Below are 19032 nucleotides of genomic sequence, written 5' to 3' on the forward strand. Positions count from 1 at the left end.
TTAATGTTTCGTATTTCAAGTATACAGAAGTTCAGAGCTTCTCTTTGCATATAAATTGTTGCCTTTATTATGAAGTGCTAGTTGTGTCAGTGTTAAGACTCATTTGAACTCATTAGATCAATTTGATCCCCACATTAACTCGGTATGGGATGATGTTACTGTTGTTTTTCATTTGCTCTGTAACCTTTCGTACAGTTTGTTGCTCTAGAAGTTTTTCTGTTGGCATCTCTCTGTGTGAAGTGGGGTATGACCTACTGTCCATGTTTGCTGTGGGTACGTTTTGTTGGTCCGTTGAGGCTGTTCATAGAGCTTTTTTAGGCTCTATGGGGTTTTTCCTAGACAAAAGTGGTATTCCTCTGCCTTTTTGTTATTTGTCTCTTTTATTAATATTTTTTTTCCCTTGAAAGTTTTTATGGACGCAGGTTTATCTGCTATATTTCCCTACTCTAAACCTCCATCGGCAGAACAGCCTGGACCATTTCTCCTGTGCTAACCTGGCTGAGCTTACACTGACGGGGACGAAGGGTGCGGGGGAACCTCTGCTCCTCCAGCTGAGCCCCCACTTCAGACAGAACCTGCCTTCCAGCTCAGCTCTTCATAAGTGCTTCTGCATTGGTCTCCGACCCTGGTGTTAAGCCGGCAGTGAAATAAAGAGCCTGTGATGATCTCAAATTTTGTTTAGGTCTCAGTCTGAAAATCTCCCATAAGTAAATTATGGCCAATTAGCTGTAATGAAGTTTGTACCTCTGTGTTGGTCAAACCAAGCGTAGAAGTATTCTGCTTTCTTGTGTGCAAGCAGGATTTGTGCCTCCCCCAGAACATCAGGGAGAATTGTAAGAGCCGTTCAATACCGAAATGTGAACAGATCTGTGCCTTGGTTACTCTGCACTGTGATGTGCATTACCAGTTACCTTTAATTGGAGTTAGCAGTTTACTATAGATTAGGTGCTGGTTTTGAAAACAATATTTGACCTCTCTGCTTATGCTTAGCTGATAAAAGTCATCTCAGTGTCAGACATGGGTCAGAGTAAATATGGCTCCGATATATGCCAACAAGCATTTTAGGATATGTATCCAAAGAGAGCTTTATATTATGAAGAAATGGAATTTTTCATGGTGCCACCGGTTCTCCTCTGTCTCTCCAGAAATCGAGAGTGTATGCGGTTCCTGGCTCTTCTGGCCGCACACCTTGGCCCGTGTGGGTTTGCGTCCTTTGAAGTCCCTCCCTGTTCGAGTAAAGCTGCGTTTGTAGCACTGCTTACCCTGTCATGAGGAGAAGTTTTCTTTGTTTCTTAAGTTTCAGTTCCTCAGATGTTTGTCGTCTTTGTACCTACTGGGCTCATGCTGGCAATCTGTGACTTGTTCACCGGCTAGAAAGTTTGTGTATCAGAGCAGGAACATCATAAGAATTTTTTTTTTCCCCTTCAGTTGCCTACCTGAAAGGATTAAAAATCTTTCATTAATATTAATTTAAAATATTTCTGAAATGTTAATAATATTTTCAATATTATGCTGATTTTCAGTGTTTATCCAGCTGTCTGTTGCAGGCTGAGGTTCAAAATTGCTATGTGTAAAAATAAAGGGTAGGCATCCCGTGTAATTATCAGTTTGATCTGTTGGAAGTAATATGAAAGAGGTAAAGGAACCACTCTGACCGCTTTCAGCAGCGCTCTTTGTTGTACACTGGCATCTTAGTGGTGTGGTTGCCAGTTCCTTTTATCATAATCTTATCAGGTTTGGATGACTTTTAGTCATCAACATCTGTATTGGAAGTTATTTTCTGATTGAAATTCCCAGTACCTCCAGTATCTTTTTCTATCACTTTGAGATTTGATGATCTGTACAAGAACCACAAGATAGTCAGCTCTTCCAAAGAGCCGCTATGTCTTTATGCATCTTGTTAATATGGCATATCCTGTATAATTTCAGTAATTTTTGTGTTTTCGTAGCATTTAGGGCAGAAATAGGCCATTGTGGTCTGTGTACTGCCTCCCTGCATAGCTCAGACCATGGAATTGCCACCTATTCCTGTATTAAGCCAACAGCTTCTTTTACAACCCTCATTTTTCTACAGGAATATTAGCTGCCATTAATTAGAAGTCTGGGCGGGCCAGCTGTAGCAAGCGTAGAGGCAGAGCCACAGTTTTGAACGTCATTGTTCCCTGTCAGGTCTGCCTGCAGTAGCTGCCGCCCTGTCCTGGCGGTCCCGGGCCCCTTGGCCATCGTGGGGGGAGCTGGGCTGGTGGATGGGTAGCAGGTGTCCCCCAGAGAGCGAGACTGCTCCTTGGGGTGGCTTCTCCCAGGGAAGGACGTTGATGGCAGAGCAAACCCCAGTGACTGCACAGCTCTATCGGCTGGTCCCGTTCTGCATGGAGTAAGCTTTGCTTTGCTTGCTTCTCTCAACTCCCTGGAATTTTCTCCCTCGGTTATTTTAATCACATAACCATTATGCAATATAGATAATCCTCAGTCCTTCCACGGTTCTGGTTAGAAAGAATAGTTCTATGCATGCTTTAATCTTGCATAAACTGAGGCTGCTGTTGAACAGATTGGTCCCACCTTCTCCCACACCTACAGCTGATGTTTTTTGCACCTTCCTTGGGTGTTTCATAGTCACACCAAGAAATAGATTTAATTAGAACCTGACACTTCGGTGGATTTTTTTCAGCTGGATCAGCTCCCTGATTCAGCTCATCTCTGGCAGCAGCTCAGACTTATTCTTGGTTAGAATGACTGTGTAACCATCACCATATCTACCTTATTTAGGAGGGATTGTATTCCACATCCATGCTTTTACATATATACTAGAGCTTAAAAACATCAGAGCAGCTGTAACTGGACCATACCAAAAGTCCAGTGTCTTGTCTCTGACAGTGGCAGTTAAGAAAGAGAGTAAGAAGGCAAAAATGTATTTGGGGAATTCTCCCCCCCTCTGCCCGCAGCTCAGGGGGAACACGGTGTCCGTGTTTTCAGTAGCCTTAACGGCTTCCTCTTCCTTCAGTTTGTCTCTCCTCCCTGCTAGAGAAGGGCGTCTTCTTTGCCGGAGAGTGTCTCTGCATTGGCCTCAGCTCTTGGAGTGAAGGTCTTTGAGGATTAACAACACGCAGACGTGGGATATTCAGTGTTATCCATGTTTTTTTGCATTAAAAGGCATGTTTTAGTTTAACTGTCCTTTGTTGTATTTTAACAGTGCTGTAGTCTCTAACTTGAAGGATGGATAATAACTTTGGGTTTCCCCAGACTGTTCCAGAAAGTCCTTAGGAGTTTAAGTTTGCGTTCTCTGAAGTTTACCGGGTAAAATAACTGCAACTGTCATTGTCACTTAAACCAGCATTTAGTTTTCATATTGCTACATAGATTTCTTCTGCAGCCTAATCTTGTTTTTCTTTTGGTTGTATACTACTGAATTAAAAGAAAAACAAGATTAAAACTAGGTACATGTTTTCATGCTTGTTATAGTAGGAACAATCTAGCCACCAGATGAAGCATTAATTAATTAGAAGGGTATCCCTTAATACCAAAGGAATTCTTCTCCAGTCAGCACACAAGAATTCTTTTTTTGCCTTGCAGTGTAGTAAGATGTAGGATGATTTTGCTGTTAATGTGAATGCACGTGCCAGTAGTGCAGTGTGTGAAAACACCCATTATACTTAAAGCTGGAGAAGTCTTTTCTCTCTAGAACGTCACCATTTTTTGGAAGTATCTGGGGTGATCTGTGAACTCTTCTCAAATTGTGCCATAAAGGAGCTTGAATTGTGGTTTTTAATAAATTGGTGGATCTCTCTGATTGGAATAACTGGTTTTGTTTCTGCACTACTCTTGAGGATTTTTTTATTTTTTTTTGACATTCAATGTATATGAGTAGTTTTGATGCGTTGTAGCATCTCGGAACCATTCATGCCCACGATGGGCCCAGCTTAGACACAGCCCCTGCGAAATTGCGTGACATGTCAATTCTGAGAGATCAGCACCTACACAAATTCCGTCCCACAGTAGAGAATGTGCTCGGTATGAGGCCGTTGAAGGGTGCGCCCTTGTTTCTGAGGGCTCAGGTGAGGATCCGCAGTGACAAGGTCGTCCTCAGGAGTTCCTGTGATTTTAATCCATTTGAAGGAAGAATTTTTCCAGTACCTGTTATGCATTTGAGTGTAATGCCAGGTAAATTGTGCCATTCTAATACTCTTGTAAGAGAACTAAATATTGTTATCTTTCAGTAGATTTTTCTCCAAATGGTTCCAGATAATGTGTAGCACTGATTTCCCCACATAGTGATACTTAATTCCTATTCTACCTTGTAGAAACATGTATTTATGTGAAATGCCAAACACAGATATCTCTGTATGGAGAGTATGAACCCCTTAGTTTTATTGGGAAGAAATACTTCTAGGATTGTATTCCTTCCCTCTCTGTGCTTCAGGGAAAAAAGGTAGAACCCATCTTTGCTTATGATGAAAAAACAAGAAGCAGGTACTGTTATATTAAAGTGAGATTTTTTTTTTTTAAAAAGAATCATTTTGGCTTTTCAGAAAGTGCTCGCTAGGTGTTAGCAAAGTGTGAGCTCTTTCGTAACTTCAAATGACCAGCTTTAGAAGAAAAAGAATAAATTGCAGCTTCTCAATCTCCACTTCTTTTTTTATTACCCTTGTATTAGGTGTGTCCGGGGGTGTGTATTAGACTGCCTGCAATCTGGAGTGCAACCAAGCAGTCTTGAAGTCTAATGCACAGTCTTAAATTGCACATACTTTCCCATGTCAGGAACTACCTTCTCCCCAGTATCTGTCTGTGTAATTACTTAAGTCTTCACTAAATTTGACCTTAAAATACTTTTATTCTTCTTTAAAAAAAAACTGTACAGATTCACTTAAAAAACCCTTCTACCAAAGTCTTTCACTGCTTCCCTGTCTTTCCCCGTGTTCTTATTTTCAGTGTACTCTAAGTTCTTCTTACTGCGTTAAAGCACATTTTCTAACTTATTTCCTCTTTGGGCTGCTCTTTATACAGATAATTGAAAACTTTAATTTCACTGTGCATTCTTTTTTTTGTTTTTATAAGCTTCAGATTTCATTTGAGTAACTTTGGTTGGATTTTTTTTTTTGGCAGAAGATGTTAGTATAAGCTTTGATTTTGTTTTTTTTCCCAACCTTTAATGTAAACACGCTCTGCACCCATTCGAGAGTCATTTTTTGTTCTGTCATATTCACTGTAAAATGAAGTGTGTCCACGATCAGTTGTGTGAAATGGCAAATTATTTAAATGTTCGTTATACTCGATTTGCCTTGGTTTACAGTTGACTCAGATCTCACACTTGAATGTGTACTTTTGCATATAGTGTCATTTGTTTCCATGTTGTGTTAGTAACACTGCTGCCAGATTGATACTTAATTTAAATTGTGGAATAGCTTTTTTTTTGAAATCAACTTTCATTAATATGTAGCGGGACTCTGCTAATTTACATAAGCTGGTGAGGTATCATCTGCAGTTAGTCCCTCTGGTTCCTCCAGCACTTTGTGTTCCTAAATGTTTTCATGTTCTTGCGCTGAAGGAACACGAAATGGATCCCTAGCTGCAAAGCCTCCAGGAGGTAATAAGATAACTAGCTTCATTATTTCATTCATTGCATCAGACTTTTGCTTTTACTGGCAATCTCAGCTGCTGTTTCTCTTCGATACTATAAAACGTTCCTGTTTATCTTTTAGCAGACTTTGAGAGGGGAAGGTCAATAAATCTGCAAGTCTCCGTGATTGATTTTCAGTTGTTTACTCAGACCGTGGGTCTGTTCTGCTGCTTGCTTGACTCTCTTTAAGCTTCTTATTTCTGTAGCGTTGCCTTTTTGGCATATTCTTCCAATTATGCTGCATGGTAGTTCTTAAACCAGAGTCACCAGAGAGTTAATTTCTGTGAGATTCTCTTGAAAGCTTATGGGCTTTTGAAAGTCTCGGTACTGACTATGTATTTGTACCATGCATCATCTGCCATTTTCAGAAGACCTTGATTTTTCACTCAGTTGTCATAAGAATAGAAGTGTTTTCAGATTTTAAAGAAACCCAAACGTGCTTAAGAGTCTTGTTTTTGTAACATGGACTTGTATAGACTTGTTACGCTGACTGACGCAGAGATGTAGTGCATCTATGTGTGTATATATGTCTATTTCTACATATACGTACATATACGTGTGTATGTGAGTGTATATGTGTAGTTGTTTGCTGTCAGCAGGGAGCGAGAGGGGTGATGTGGGTTTTACTGGAGTCTTCTTGAGGCTTTATCTATGTCACTGAGCTAGACCATTTTTTACATCGCTTAAAATCTAGCTCCCCTCCTGCTTGCCTCACTCCGGTCTGGTGATGAAGATGAGAAGCCAAAGAGGTTTTTTTGTGCAATTTCTCATTTGTTGTGCTTCATAACCTTGTTGTCAGCGGAGACTTTTCCTTGTGCACATGCATGGAATTTGGTGATTCCCAAAGGCATGGGTGTCCTGCAGCTGGGCAGAAGGCTGCAGCACGTGTACTGTGGATCTTGTGCTTCCCAGGAATGATGGATTTATCACATCTTTCATGCAAGTGCACGTTTCCATATGGCAAATCCACCCTCTCTGCTGCATCTGAAGGTAAAAACATCTGGAAGCAAATGGGTACCACCAGAACAGCTCGTGCGATCTATTCCTGCCATCTTCCATAAGCGTTTTGCAGAAACAGGCGACCAGACTCTCGTGCGGATGAATTCTTCTGGTGGTTGGAGCCCACTTGTAGCTACGTGCCTTCCAAAGAGCGGTCCGGTCCTTCCCCCTCACCGCCTTCACTTCATCAGTTCTGTCTCTGGGACAGGTGACAGCGAAGAGGCCAGGGCAGGACATCTCTGGGCAAGATGGGGACCAAATGTGGGTTGTTGCCGTAAGAACTATTCATTTGCTCTTTGCTTACGTCTGAGAAACTCTTGAAAATGGTGTGACTGGAAGGGGGCTGCTAACAAGATAAGATCCTCCTGGGGGGTTTGCTGTAACCCATGGATTGTTGGTTAGAAATCCTTCTTTTTAATAGGAATCTTTCTATCTATTTACGCTTATGTAAAATAATTCCTTTTCTGGCAAGGATTGCTTGTTGCACCATTTGCTACACTATTGCCTCTTGTTTGATTTCTTTTTCACTTATATTCAACCTTTTTCCTGATATTTGGATTACTGCTGGGTTTTCTTGGTTCAGTGGATACTTGTCTCTATTTTAGGTCTGATGTGTATCTTTTTTATTTTTTTTATCCTAGTGTTTTCAGTTTTTGTAGCTTTTTTTTTCTGTTACATGAAAAGTCAACAGTTTGATTAAGTTCCAACTGTTGTAGCATATGTAGTCTGGCTTCATTATCTCCTCTCGCCTCAAACTGTAATTTCTGAAAAAATGTACCAAGCGGGATGCCAAGTGTGTGTGAGGGGCTGAGCCCTGCAGAGCTCTGGCTGGTATTTTCATGCACTGAAAACACCCCCTCGTGTTTAGGGATTAGTGAATACGATTTGGGTGCCTGTGCCGATGCCGAGGGGTCAGGTGCGTGTTCATGACTTGTCATCCTGAGCTCCTCAGACCAACAGCGGAGATTTGCTTAGTGTAATCACTGAGAGTGGTTTTAAGCAGAACTCATCTCATCTCGCCGCGCATACCTGCTCTGGACAGACGAATTACGCTGACAGCTCCACTGAATAGTGGCTGTATAGGTGTATGCACGTGTGTGCATACACACACCCCGTGCTGAGTGTGAAGGGAGTGACGAGCTCGAGCGACTGCATGGGCTCAGCGCGTGATGTTGGGGAAGATGAATCCTACCCAAACATTCAACATCTTAGGTAAAATGTTCCTCTGCCAGGTCCAGACGGCGCAGGAGGCAGACTCTGCCTGCTGTCCCTGTGCAGAACCTTCGCTCTGAATTTTTGCTGCTTTCTTTATCTAAAGAAAAAGGCTCTGCATTGCCTCAAGTCTGGTCTGTGAGTCTTGAGATCAGCTGCTTGTCTTTATTTTTCTGCACCTTGCAAGGATGTAGCATGTCCCTCACAATTCTTTTTGTATGGAGAAAAAAACGTCAGGAGGGAGATGAGCTGCACTGATGGTACAATTTTGAGGTAGTACTGCAAAAATCAATTAAACAATTGTTTAAAAGAGGCAGAAGCAAAATTGAAAGATATTCCTCCAAGTCTTTTCACAATACTCTGCCTTTTTTTTTTCTTTTTTTTATAATTCCAGGTGGGTTCACTGGCAATATCTATAGCACAGTCCAGAAAGAGTTGCAGTGGTATAGCTGAAAAGGCAGTACGTTGTAGCAAGAAATGGGAGTAAGACAACGTGGAAAGGAATATCTCAGGCCAGCCTTGCTTCTATGGGGAATGTTTGATGTGGAACTAGGCTGTGGACAGTGCACAGATACTGGTGAACTAGTTATTAACACTCTGGAAAAGCATCTGAGATTTCCCAGGCTCAAAGAAGAATATAGTAGACTTCAGAAACTGTTAAGAGATGTGTGACAAGAGTGAGAAGAGATAAAGATATGGAAGTATTTCTGTGCAAGCTGCATGGCGCAGAAGAGAAGGCTCCAGGAGACCGTATAGCAGCCTCCCAGTCCCTAAAAGGGCTCCAGAAGAGCTGGGGAGGGACTCTGGATCAGGGAGGGGAGCCATGGGACGAGGGGGGACGGTTCTACACTGAAAGAGGGGAGATTTAGATGAGATCTCAGGCAGAAATTCTTCGCTGTGCGGGGGGTGAGCCCCTGGCCCAGGTTGCCCAGAGCAGCTGTAGCTGCCCCATCCCTGGAGGGGTTCAAGGCCAGGTTGGACGGGGCTGGGAGCAGCCTGGTCTGGTGGGAGGTGTCCCTGCCCAGGGCAGGGGATGGCACTGGGTGGACTTTAAGGTCCCTTCCAACCCAAACCATTCCGTGATTCTTCTGCCTGAAAAGAGGTGACCAGACAGAAGCATGGAAATTACAAACAGGGGCTTGAGGTTTGTTTTCTCTTCCATAAGAATTAGGTGGCATCAAATAGACCAGCAAGTTTAAAACAAAACGATTTTTTTTTTTTTGCAGTGAATAATTAATGCTTTCATGAGAGAAGAAGTACGCTAGGGTCTTAAGAGTCTGGGAGAGTAACTTGGAAGAATCAGTATATTCTTGCCCTATTCTTATGATTTTTCCCTACAGAATACGCCCTGTGGGGTAGGGGTACCTGTGGTCTGACCCAGCACGGCAGCTGTTCTCTTCAGTGAAAAAAATAGCTGCTGGCAATTGCACGTTGTTCTGTGATCTGTGCTGAGAGCTGTTCAAACAACTGTTGCAGGTTGGTAGTGCACCAGCAGTCAGCTCATTAAGCTTTGTCAATATTTGGTTTAGTAAATAATTTTTACCTTTGGGTTTATGTGCCCTGAGAATTCTGCTGATTGATGGAAGTGATTGATACTTACAGGAACAGGTCTAAATTCATGATGGAAGAACAGTGAAGCATTTCGGATAACTGGTTTTGTGCTGCTGCTTCGTGTTTCCTCAGCTTGCGTGAAGATGAATTTGAGGCCAAGACTTGCCTTTCGATTTCTTCTCAGCAGCAGACAGACCTCTTTGTGAGATCTTCTCCTGCTGGGCATGCGTGTGTGTATATTGGTAAACAAAACCTCTGAAAACTTAGTTTCCTGGCAAATCGCACATTTAGAGGCTCATGCTGGTTGTTGAATAACGTGACAACCCTGATAGTCTGGCCTGGTTCTGGGGTAGGAACGAGTGTAGCGATGTGTGTTAAACGGGGGGTGTTTTGGCTGGGCTCACAGAGTTGCGGATGTCTCTAGCATGTCCACAACTGTTTCCTTGCTGCTTCCCTTCTCTCCTACCCTTGCCAAGGTCCTGCTGGCAATCAGGGAGTTTGCACTTGGGTAAGCTCAGAACTGCAGAGGGATTTTTCAAGACCCTATACTTACATCCACCTTTTTAGAAAGAGGCAAAATTTTTCTAAGAGATCCAATTGCTCAGATTTTGTCTTTCCTATTTGTTCTTTTTCATCAGAGTTGGATGCTGGTTGCGTGGGGATGGTGGTGGTGTGTGTGCGTTTAGGATTTTTTTAAATTAATTTTCTAGACATTCATTGTAAACCTGAACTCTCCAATATAAAATAATCCATGTGCAAGGTGCGCTCTGATAGCTTCATCAGGCTTCTCATAATGCTGCTACAGGTATGGAACAGTGGCATAAATAATTTTCCCTCATAAAATAAGTAAAATACAGTAATTGGTTACATTAAATATACACAATTCCTTACCTTCAGTGTTAATGCAACTGAGCAACTTGGAATACTGTGTTTTAGTGACCTGAAAGGAAGCCGTACTTGTGTTCCTTAAGGATGGAGCAGGCTGAGAAAGGACCTCACAGAACCCTCTTTCTTTTCTACAACTGTTTTTAAGCTTTTCCGTAGTTATTTTGTTTGTTTTGCCCACATTGCTTTGTTTTGCCTACATCTGGAGTTGTAAATATTGTGCTGGGGTTCCGCAGTGAGAGTGGTAGGGTGAGTACCTGTATGGGGTGGCAGTGGTACGTCTCTGCGTTCCTTTCTGCTGCTGGGGATCTGCCATGGACGCCTTCTGCTGCTCTGATTGCCCTCGTATGTTGACTGGCAACAGTCAGGTAGTGCCCTTTCTCCTCAAGCGACTGAGGCACACTTTGTGTTCCCAGAGATTAATGACAAATGGTTTTGACACCTATATGCTCTCTGTCCTCCTCCCTGCTGTTACTCGTAGTAACGCCTGTGCATCACTGATTATAAAAATATCTCCTGGCTCCTTACAGTTCTGAATGCGGATTGAAACTCTGACTCAGGCAGCTTATTGACTCCCAAAGGCTGTAAGAACAACTTCTGTGTATTGTTTTTATTTACCAGATATTCCTCATTGCATTCTGTCTCCCTGAACTCTGTACAGTGTTTCTGAATGACCCACACGCTCTTTGGCCTTTATAAATACTGAGATGTGCGCTATGCAATATCAATTCTGTTTTTATCCCACAGTGTTTCTGCTCATCAGTTTTCTGGGACTATCTATATGTTGGTCATTCTGAATGGAATTATAGTGTTTGTTTTTTCAACGCAATTTTGAAACTGGATAAATAATGCAAGTAGAGTTTTGAGGAATTACAGTAATTTCAATTTGAACCTGTGTTTATACAATTTTAATACCAGAAAACGATGCGTATAGTTCTGTTCTCTAACAATATTTGTTCTGTCTCCACCCTGAGAGAAGGGGTATAGATTTCTGAATTTGTACACATGTATAATTATGCAAAATAAATGCTCAGTTATAAAATTATATTCTGAAAAGAATAAGTCATTTGCCTTTAATAAAACACTTTTTAAGAGTCTCTGATAAGTATTCTTTTTTTCTTGACAGTCTGTGGTGGACGACTGGATTGAATCATATAAACAAGACAGGGACATAGCACTTCTGGATTTAATCAACTTCTTTATCCAGTGTTCAGGATGTCGAGGTACAGAACGTTGGAAACGAGTTGTATAGAATAAATCTGACAGTCGTACAAACGCGTGTTAGTGCAAATGCTGGTAAAGATGTGGGAGGCACGCGGATTGGTACTCCTCGTATGCATGGTTTATATAGAAATATTGTCTACGTTCAAGAATAATTTTATTTAAAGCTTGTTTGTCAAGGGCCTACACTTTCTTTTTCTCACTTTCCTGTCATCATCCTAAACAAATGCTCAGAGGGATACTCTACTCGTCAGCAAAAGGAGACACAAGACCTGTTAATCAAGGTAGGCATATCTTTACTGCCCCTTTCTATTTCTTACCAATGTTTTTTTATTACAAGAATTAGTATTAGGTAGCTATACCTTAACTTTGCTCTTTTTTCTTTCTTTTTAGGAAAATGAGATTTTATTACAACTGAAGAGGAAGGAGTCAGGCTTCAGTTGACTTCAATTAGCAAGAAAGATTTCTTCTGGATGAAGCACCAATCTTATTTCTTCCTCTGTAATACTTTACCAAGTCAGCAGCAAGCGGCCTGCCTGTTAGCCCCGATTTAAGCAGTCTCCATTACCAGGCCTGCGGCCGTCAGTCTTTCTGGCATTCTGTTGCCGCACTGTACCTTCTAATGAATTTTTAATGCACTGTCTTTTTTCAGTTAACTCAGCTTTGAAAAGAAAGACACAGCTCTGCTCTCTGTAGCGCCCAGAACCAAACTATTTACTATTTCCTGATGCTTCCTATAATTTGCTTTGAGTAGAATTGAAAATAAGCTACAATTCAGAAATTATTTTTCTCTGTTTTGTAACTGATACGGGAATATATCTTCAGACATCAAATGATCTGGCTAGAAGTCCCAAGTACAGTTAAAAGCATCAGAGAAAATAATTACGAGCCATCAGGAGCTTCAGGAACCCTTTTTCCATAGCTTAAGGAAATAAACTGATTCTGTGGATGGTAGGAGAGGCTGAAGCTCTGGAAGCATTCTGTGAAAGGGCTGTAGCGTAGGGTTTGGATTACCAGCCTGTGTCAGTCTCTGCACTCTTCACACAGATTCCCTAAAATGTTTTTCAGACTTGTTTGGCAGCTTATGTGAAAGTAGTTGTAGTCTGTTTGCTTTTTCTTTTTAACACTTTCCTAAAGGTGCATATGAAAAAAAAAAAAACAACCCACAAGCTTCTTTCTAAGAATTTGGGCAGCATTAAAGCAAAGGGATCCTTGGCCATATGTTTTTATTCTTGTTGATGCAAGCTTTTGGTGGAGGCATGTCATAAATATATCTTAACTCCCCTGCTGCTCTCTAATTTCTGCTTCCTTTCTTTCTCCTTGTTAGAGAAAGCAGGCCTCTTAGAATCTCAGAAGATTCATATTTTTTAACTTCTTGTTACCGACGGGTGCAGGCTGAATGCCCGCTGTCAGCCATATGCTGCTCAAGCAATTGCTTCCCAGAAAAGCTTTCCTTTACTGGCTGCGAAGCCGCAGCGCTTCGAGTGGCTGATGTCATTTACTCGCTTTTTTTCTTTTTCTTTTTTTTAATGGTGACTTTCTGTCCATTTTCAGCCCTCAGGGACAGCGCTCCGCCCAGCTTGCGTTAGTGGCCTTCTGGTCCCCAACGACAGGAGAAAGGAAGCAAAAATGACTTATCCCCTGAGTTTACAGTGCATTTGGGGGATTTATTTCTCTCTGGGAATTTTTGCAGTGGGTACAGTAACAGCTGTAAACAGGATTAAAATCCCGGCAAACAGTTCTGTTCTTTCCAGTTTCCAGTACTGTGCCTGTTTTCTAGAACAGGTGAAAACTTTCTCAGAAGAGAGTGGGTTTTATTGATAGTGCACTTAAAGTAAAAAGCATACCAAGCTGTCCTTAATGGAAATGAGTATGGAAATCTGGGGATTTTCTGTGAGGAGCACTAAGTTTCTGTTTCATGGGAAGATCATATGCTCTATTAGGACATTTTTATTACCCTTTAAAGCCTTTGTTGACATTGTTGTTTATTTCCATTTCTGATAAGTAGTAGCTCCTTATGAATCTCAATGGCTGCTTTATCTTCCTCAGTATTCCCTAATGTCATCTTTTCAGTTTGCTTCACTAACATTGTCCGGGATTCTCCAGCCTTCTTGGGATCTAAAGGCTTACGGATAACATATCTAACTTTCTGACCATTTGCTGGAAGGGAGGAGGGCAAATGGCTTGGGAGGAGGTTCCTCAGGAAACTTTGAAAGTGGTGCTAGGTTTCTAAATCGACCTTTTGACTAGTGCTTAGAATTACTTGATATCTAAATACATGCAAAACACACTTAGCTTGATGTTCCTCTCAAAAGTTTTAAGCAGGTGAAGAGTGTGTGCCTGTTTTCTGCCTGTAATTAGAAATCGTTTAGGCCAAACTCTTTTATTTAGCAACAGTATTGATGCTGACAAAAATATCTTTCTGGTTAGAGAAACATTGATTTTTGTATTTTTATCCCATTCTCTTGGGTGGTGCACGCACTTGAATGAACGTCTCTGCATCCTCCAGCTTTGCCTAGAGATGTTCCTGCAATGAGAAGTGATCTCTTGTAAATATGAATAATATTGCTTGCTATGTAAATTATTAATACTAAAGAATTGTAAAATTAATGTATTTTGCAGGTGAACTTAAAAGATCTGTGCAACTTAAAATTGAATAAATATAAACCAAATATTCAAGCACGTCTGTCCTTTGTCAGCTCTTCCAAGTATCTATTTAATCAGTTGCTTTCTGTATAATGTGTTCCGATTCATACAATAATGTCCTTTAAAACATGAGAGATTTGTTTTTAGCATGACTGCAGTAATCTTTCTGGGGTTTTAAAGGACAATGTGGTATAAATTAGAAGTTTGTTCTGTTGAGCTACCAAAAGCATCTCAATTCAATAACTGGATTTGCACGGGAGTTGAATTAAATCACTTTCCACGCCATCTTTCCACTGGTTTGCCTGCTCAATCTGTATATTTGCTGCCTTTCCCGATTGTGATTACAAAGTAGTGAAATAGTTTCTTAAAGAATTTTCCCTTTATCTTGCTATTTTTGGTTCTTCAAGAATACCGCCAGAAATCCCTGCCTTTCCCAGTGTGTGTGGTCTTCTCCACTATGCTGTGTGGTATTTCTGTGGCGGAATAACGGTTAACAAGGACCGATAAACTCACCTATTCGCTTATTGTTTCCCAGGCTTTTCAAATGCATTGCTGCTCCTAGGGGGAGGAACTTGTGTCAGATAGTACTTCAGAAAGATGAAAACTTTAGTTTTAAAATACTACTTCTTCCTGGAAAAAGCAGCAAATGAATACTGTTTCCAGTCCTTGAAACAAGCAGGTTTGCTTGGTGCTGGTGGGTATTTGTTTTCCCCAGTATTTACAATCTGTAAAGCCGGTGGTGGTGTATTTACCTTCTTACTTCTCAGCCAGGAACTTAATTTAGGGGTTTGCATTTTTAGATAAGAGGGAACTTTGTGAATTTAGGTTGTTGTGATGACAAACTGAGTTTTCAAATAACTTTCACTTGGCCGGGGGTGGAATTGTATCTGTACGATTGAGATTTCCATTTCCAATGTCGTCCTTTGGTTGTGGATACAGGCATGCTGCTGTCTTGCAGAAGAGCTGCACATCAGCTTTCTCGGGTTTTTTGAGAGCTATTTTCCATTGCTTGCTTCTTTGTAGGAGCATATTTTTCCTTTTTTTCCTTTTTTTCTTTTTTCCCCCCTGTTATGTAAAGCACGGCGTAGTATGCGGAGATTTCTGAGCCCGCCGTGAGCAAACTGAAATGTCTAATCAGCGGTGTGCATGCCCGGGTCCCAGAAGGTTTATAACTGTGTCGGTATGATGCAGCATCTGGGCTAATTAGCTCTGCCTCTCAGACTGAGTAATTAGCTCAGGTATCATGCTCCGCTGCTATGACAGCCAGGCTGTTTCCATTTCTGGAGCTCCGTGGATTTAGAGCTGACTGGGGTATCTGCCTTGCTGTCTGCTTTTCCCGTCTGTTATTGATAGAAAACAAACAGAAAACCCCACAAGCACTCTGACCTTTCTACATTTTAAAGGTGGGGAGCCATGCTTGTGGAATACATATTATTTTTTTTCCCCAACCAGAAGCAATTCGTGGTTGAAACAGGCTCTTAAAGCTGTGAAGGACAAACCAACCCACTGAGTCCCTGTAATAAAAGCCACCTTCTTTTGCAGGGAAAAAAGATCTCTGGCATAGTTGAAGAGAACTACTTGACTGCGTTCAAGTACATAGTGAAATTATTCCCATTCTTTCTCCCCCATCCCTCTCCTTCCCTCTCACTTCTTTTCTGATAGGTAAGCCAGAAACCTGTAGGTAGCTGGTGGGACTCCCTTTCTGAGAAATTCCTGGCAGTGCTGTAGCCTTCTCTGGATTGCAAGGAGCTCCCCGTTTATGTAGTTTTGTGATTTGCCACACTAGAGGTGTTTTTTAGGAGTAGCTGGCGAAGGAGGCAGGTGGAATTCCTCCATATGATGTTTCTCATATCTTACACTCCCCCTCGAAATCTTCTCTTTAGCTGCTTGTGTGGAATTAAACCTTCATGACGAAATGTTCAAACTGCCACCTGTCAGCCGTGGTTGCTGGAGTTGTTCAGGGTTGGGGTGTTGTTTTTCAGTTGTGAGTAATCAGGAATCTCTGTGTGAGCCTTTTGCCCAGCGCTTAAAGCGGGACTTCATTGTGGCCTTTCTCCTCCTGAGTCAGAGCCCTGGGGTATCCACCTTCTCTTCCTGCGGGAGCCTCCATCCCCAGGTCTTCCTTGCCCATTCTAGTAAACTCCTCTGCAAAATGCTGTCATTCAGTGTTGCAAACGGAGTCAATGAGTGCAGGAGCTCCTAGTGAGCTTGCTTGAATGTAGGATGCATGCTCGCTTTGATTTTTATTAATATTCTGTGCTCTTAATTAGTGGCAAGCTAATAGATTTCTCTTTTTGACAAAGGAAATTGAAGACTAAAACCAGGAAAAAGCTCTGTGAAGCAGCCATTGTACGGTCTGGCAAAAGAAAGGAACAAACAACTGCTTTCTTTGCTGTTGGACAGGATTTCAGAAAGCAAATTAGCCAGGAAGTAGTGTTATTTACTCTGATTAATAATGTTTTAATAGGGGGTATAACATTGTAAATAGAGTAATGGATTAAAAAAAAATCTTTTATGATTTATTTGTACACAGTTTTGTTTCGTGATCAATGGAATAATATTGCTCTATAGAGGTGGATGTTACTGAGCACGGCAAGAAGACTGTTTGATAAATACAATTTCCTGCAAATGGTCCTTTCGTAAGGAACTGCAAATTTTTAGTGAGAAATGTTGCTGGCTTTGGCTTGCGTTAAAAAGCTTTATCTCTTCAGTCATTCATGTATTATTGAGAAATTGATATCATAAACGTTTAGAATTTTCAACGAATTGGAAAATAATGTTATGTATTTTTATTAAGGGTAGGAAATATGCTTTCTCAGTTTTTTCAACAAAATCCCTTTTTAGTGTGTGAGTATAGGGGAGAAGTGGCAAAGGACTAATGCACGTTAAAAAAATTGATGCTTACTCATACGTGATTTCAGTCATAATAATGTCAAGGATTTATAAAATGTTTTGTATGCATAGTATACAGAAATAAATATACCCCCAACACCTACATGAGGCAGTTACAAACGTGCTGTTAACTACAATCAAAAATGGGAAGGTAAGACTGAAAGGTGGAAATGACTTAATTTTAATTTCGTGCGTGGTGTATATAAACCAGACCTGAACTTCGTACGTCTTATTTCTGAGCCTTGAGGTAATTTTTGCAGTGTGTTTACCTCGCAGGGAGAGCTTATAAAATTCAAACTGCAAATAAGATGCAAATCATTAACTGGCTTGGGTGGAAGACAAATCAGATTAGCAGACATGCATTAAGTGTTTCAGCAGTTCAGTTCTTTAAATGAAGATAGGTGAGGTTAAAAAGTCCATATCAAACACCTGACAATTAATATGGTTACGTCAAAATCATTTTTTTGTGGAACTGTACAAATGGTTGATATTTGCTGATATTCTTGAAACTAAAGCTTGAGTTTCAGTGTGTGCATCCATTTTAAACCAAAAAGAGTTTCAGTATTTCTTCATGTTTGCTGCTGAATGGTATCTGTACTTTCCATCCCGTGTACTCTTTCTTCCTTACTACTTCTTTTTCTATTCTTTTGCTTTTCAAAGTTTATTTGGCTATGGGAAAAATTGCTACAAAATGATTATTTTTTTTTTTTTGGTTCTTTAAGCTTTGCATTTCCCTAAGTCTGCTGGGGACAGAAGCCTTGAAAAATTAAATAAAATAAATATTCAGATCTGAAAGTGAAAAAAAGATTTTAAATAGTACATCACGTTTTATAGCCACTTGTGAAATAATGGCCTCTTTTTCCCAAAAAGGTGCATTCTACTATTTTCAGAAACTAGTGGGGGAAGAAACCCACAGGCATTCAGCACAGGTGACGTGAATGAAGGGTATGTTGGTCTGTGGTTTCAGAATCAGAATGAAATCCCTGCTGTGCCGAGGTCTGACTTCAGTCCAAGATTTCACCCTATGAATTGCTAACAGGAGCAACAGTAATTTAAACCAAACATTTATATATTTTTTTTTATTACTTTCTACGTGAATATGTTGAACTGTTCATGTTTCAAGTACGCCAGCAGACCAAAAATAATCTATCTTAAAATCAGCTAGTAAGTAATTTATTAACATGAATTAATATAAACTTTCAAATAATTTAAAATCAATTTATTGAATTACTTGACAGAACTTGCGATGCTAGAATATTTTAGAGCAAATGTATAATGTAAGGAAAGACAAATTACCTTTAAAATTATAGTCTAAGAGCAAGTTCTGCACTGCCAATTCTGTGTAACGCCTTCAAATCTCTGCTGAAACTGAAAGCGCTCCTTGTGAGCGCGGAACAAAGTCTGAGTTCTGCTCCTGTCTACTGCTGACTCAATTCATAGCTTGTAAAATTATTTGTGGCACCGCTCATTGGAGATAAATTGTGTCAGGCTATCAAATATTACTGCTTGTTTTCCACCGTATTCATTTAATTACCTACGCATCGATCTGGAAAATGGCACTACTCGTGTGGCTGCGAAGTTACTGTTTGAGAAGTCTCTCTCAGATCGATGGTGCTTTAATGCTACAACTTTTTTTTTTTTTTTTTTAGAGCAGAGCAATAAATACCTCTTGCTGTTAATGATTCAGAGTAGCTGCTGCCTTACCAGCCAGATCTGTGTCATTTCCTCTTTATGCTTAGTCTGTTTTCTGTATCATGCAAATTTGTTACAGGAGGGACACCTCTGTACTTAGCAGATAAGAAAAACCATAATTTTGATTATGTTTGGGTTTTTTTTTTTACAGTATTGTTCTAAGATTTGTGAGCAAATTATGCCTGTATATGAGTTTGTCTCTACCGATGCATTAGACGCGTTGCTGGATTTTTTTCAGGTGACATAGATGGTACTTTCTGTGAAGACAAAAACTAATTGTGAAAAGCAATCAAGTACAACTAGATGTTGGCACTTTCTCA

At 40.7% G+C, this 19032-nt stretch overlaps 1 protein-coding gene across 5 annotated transcripts in view; it reads left to right on the forward strand.

The window, feature by feature from the left end:
- STAG1 (STAG1 cohesin complex component) overlaps positions 1 to 19032 on the forward strand; it is a 193888-nt gene that overhangs the window by 62025 nt on the left and 112831 nt on the right. For all 5 annotated transcript variants that reach the window (XM_074591965.1, XM_074591961.1, XM_074591964.1 and 2 more), the window contains one exon: positions 11388 to 11484. In XM_074591965.1, coding sequence (XP_074448066.1) covers positions 11388 to 11484 — 97 coding nt within the window. The remainder of the gene's footprint in view (positions 1 to 11387; positions 11485 to 19032) is intronic.

Source organism: Larus michahellis, chromosome 6, assembly GCF_964199755.1.
Source record: "Larus michahellis chromosome 6, bLarMic1.1, whole genome shotgun sequence".
Lineage (NCBI taxonomy): Eukaryota > Metazoa > Chordata > Aves > Charadriiformes > Laridae > Larus > Larus michahellis.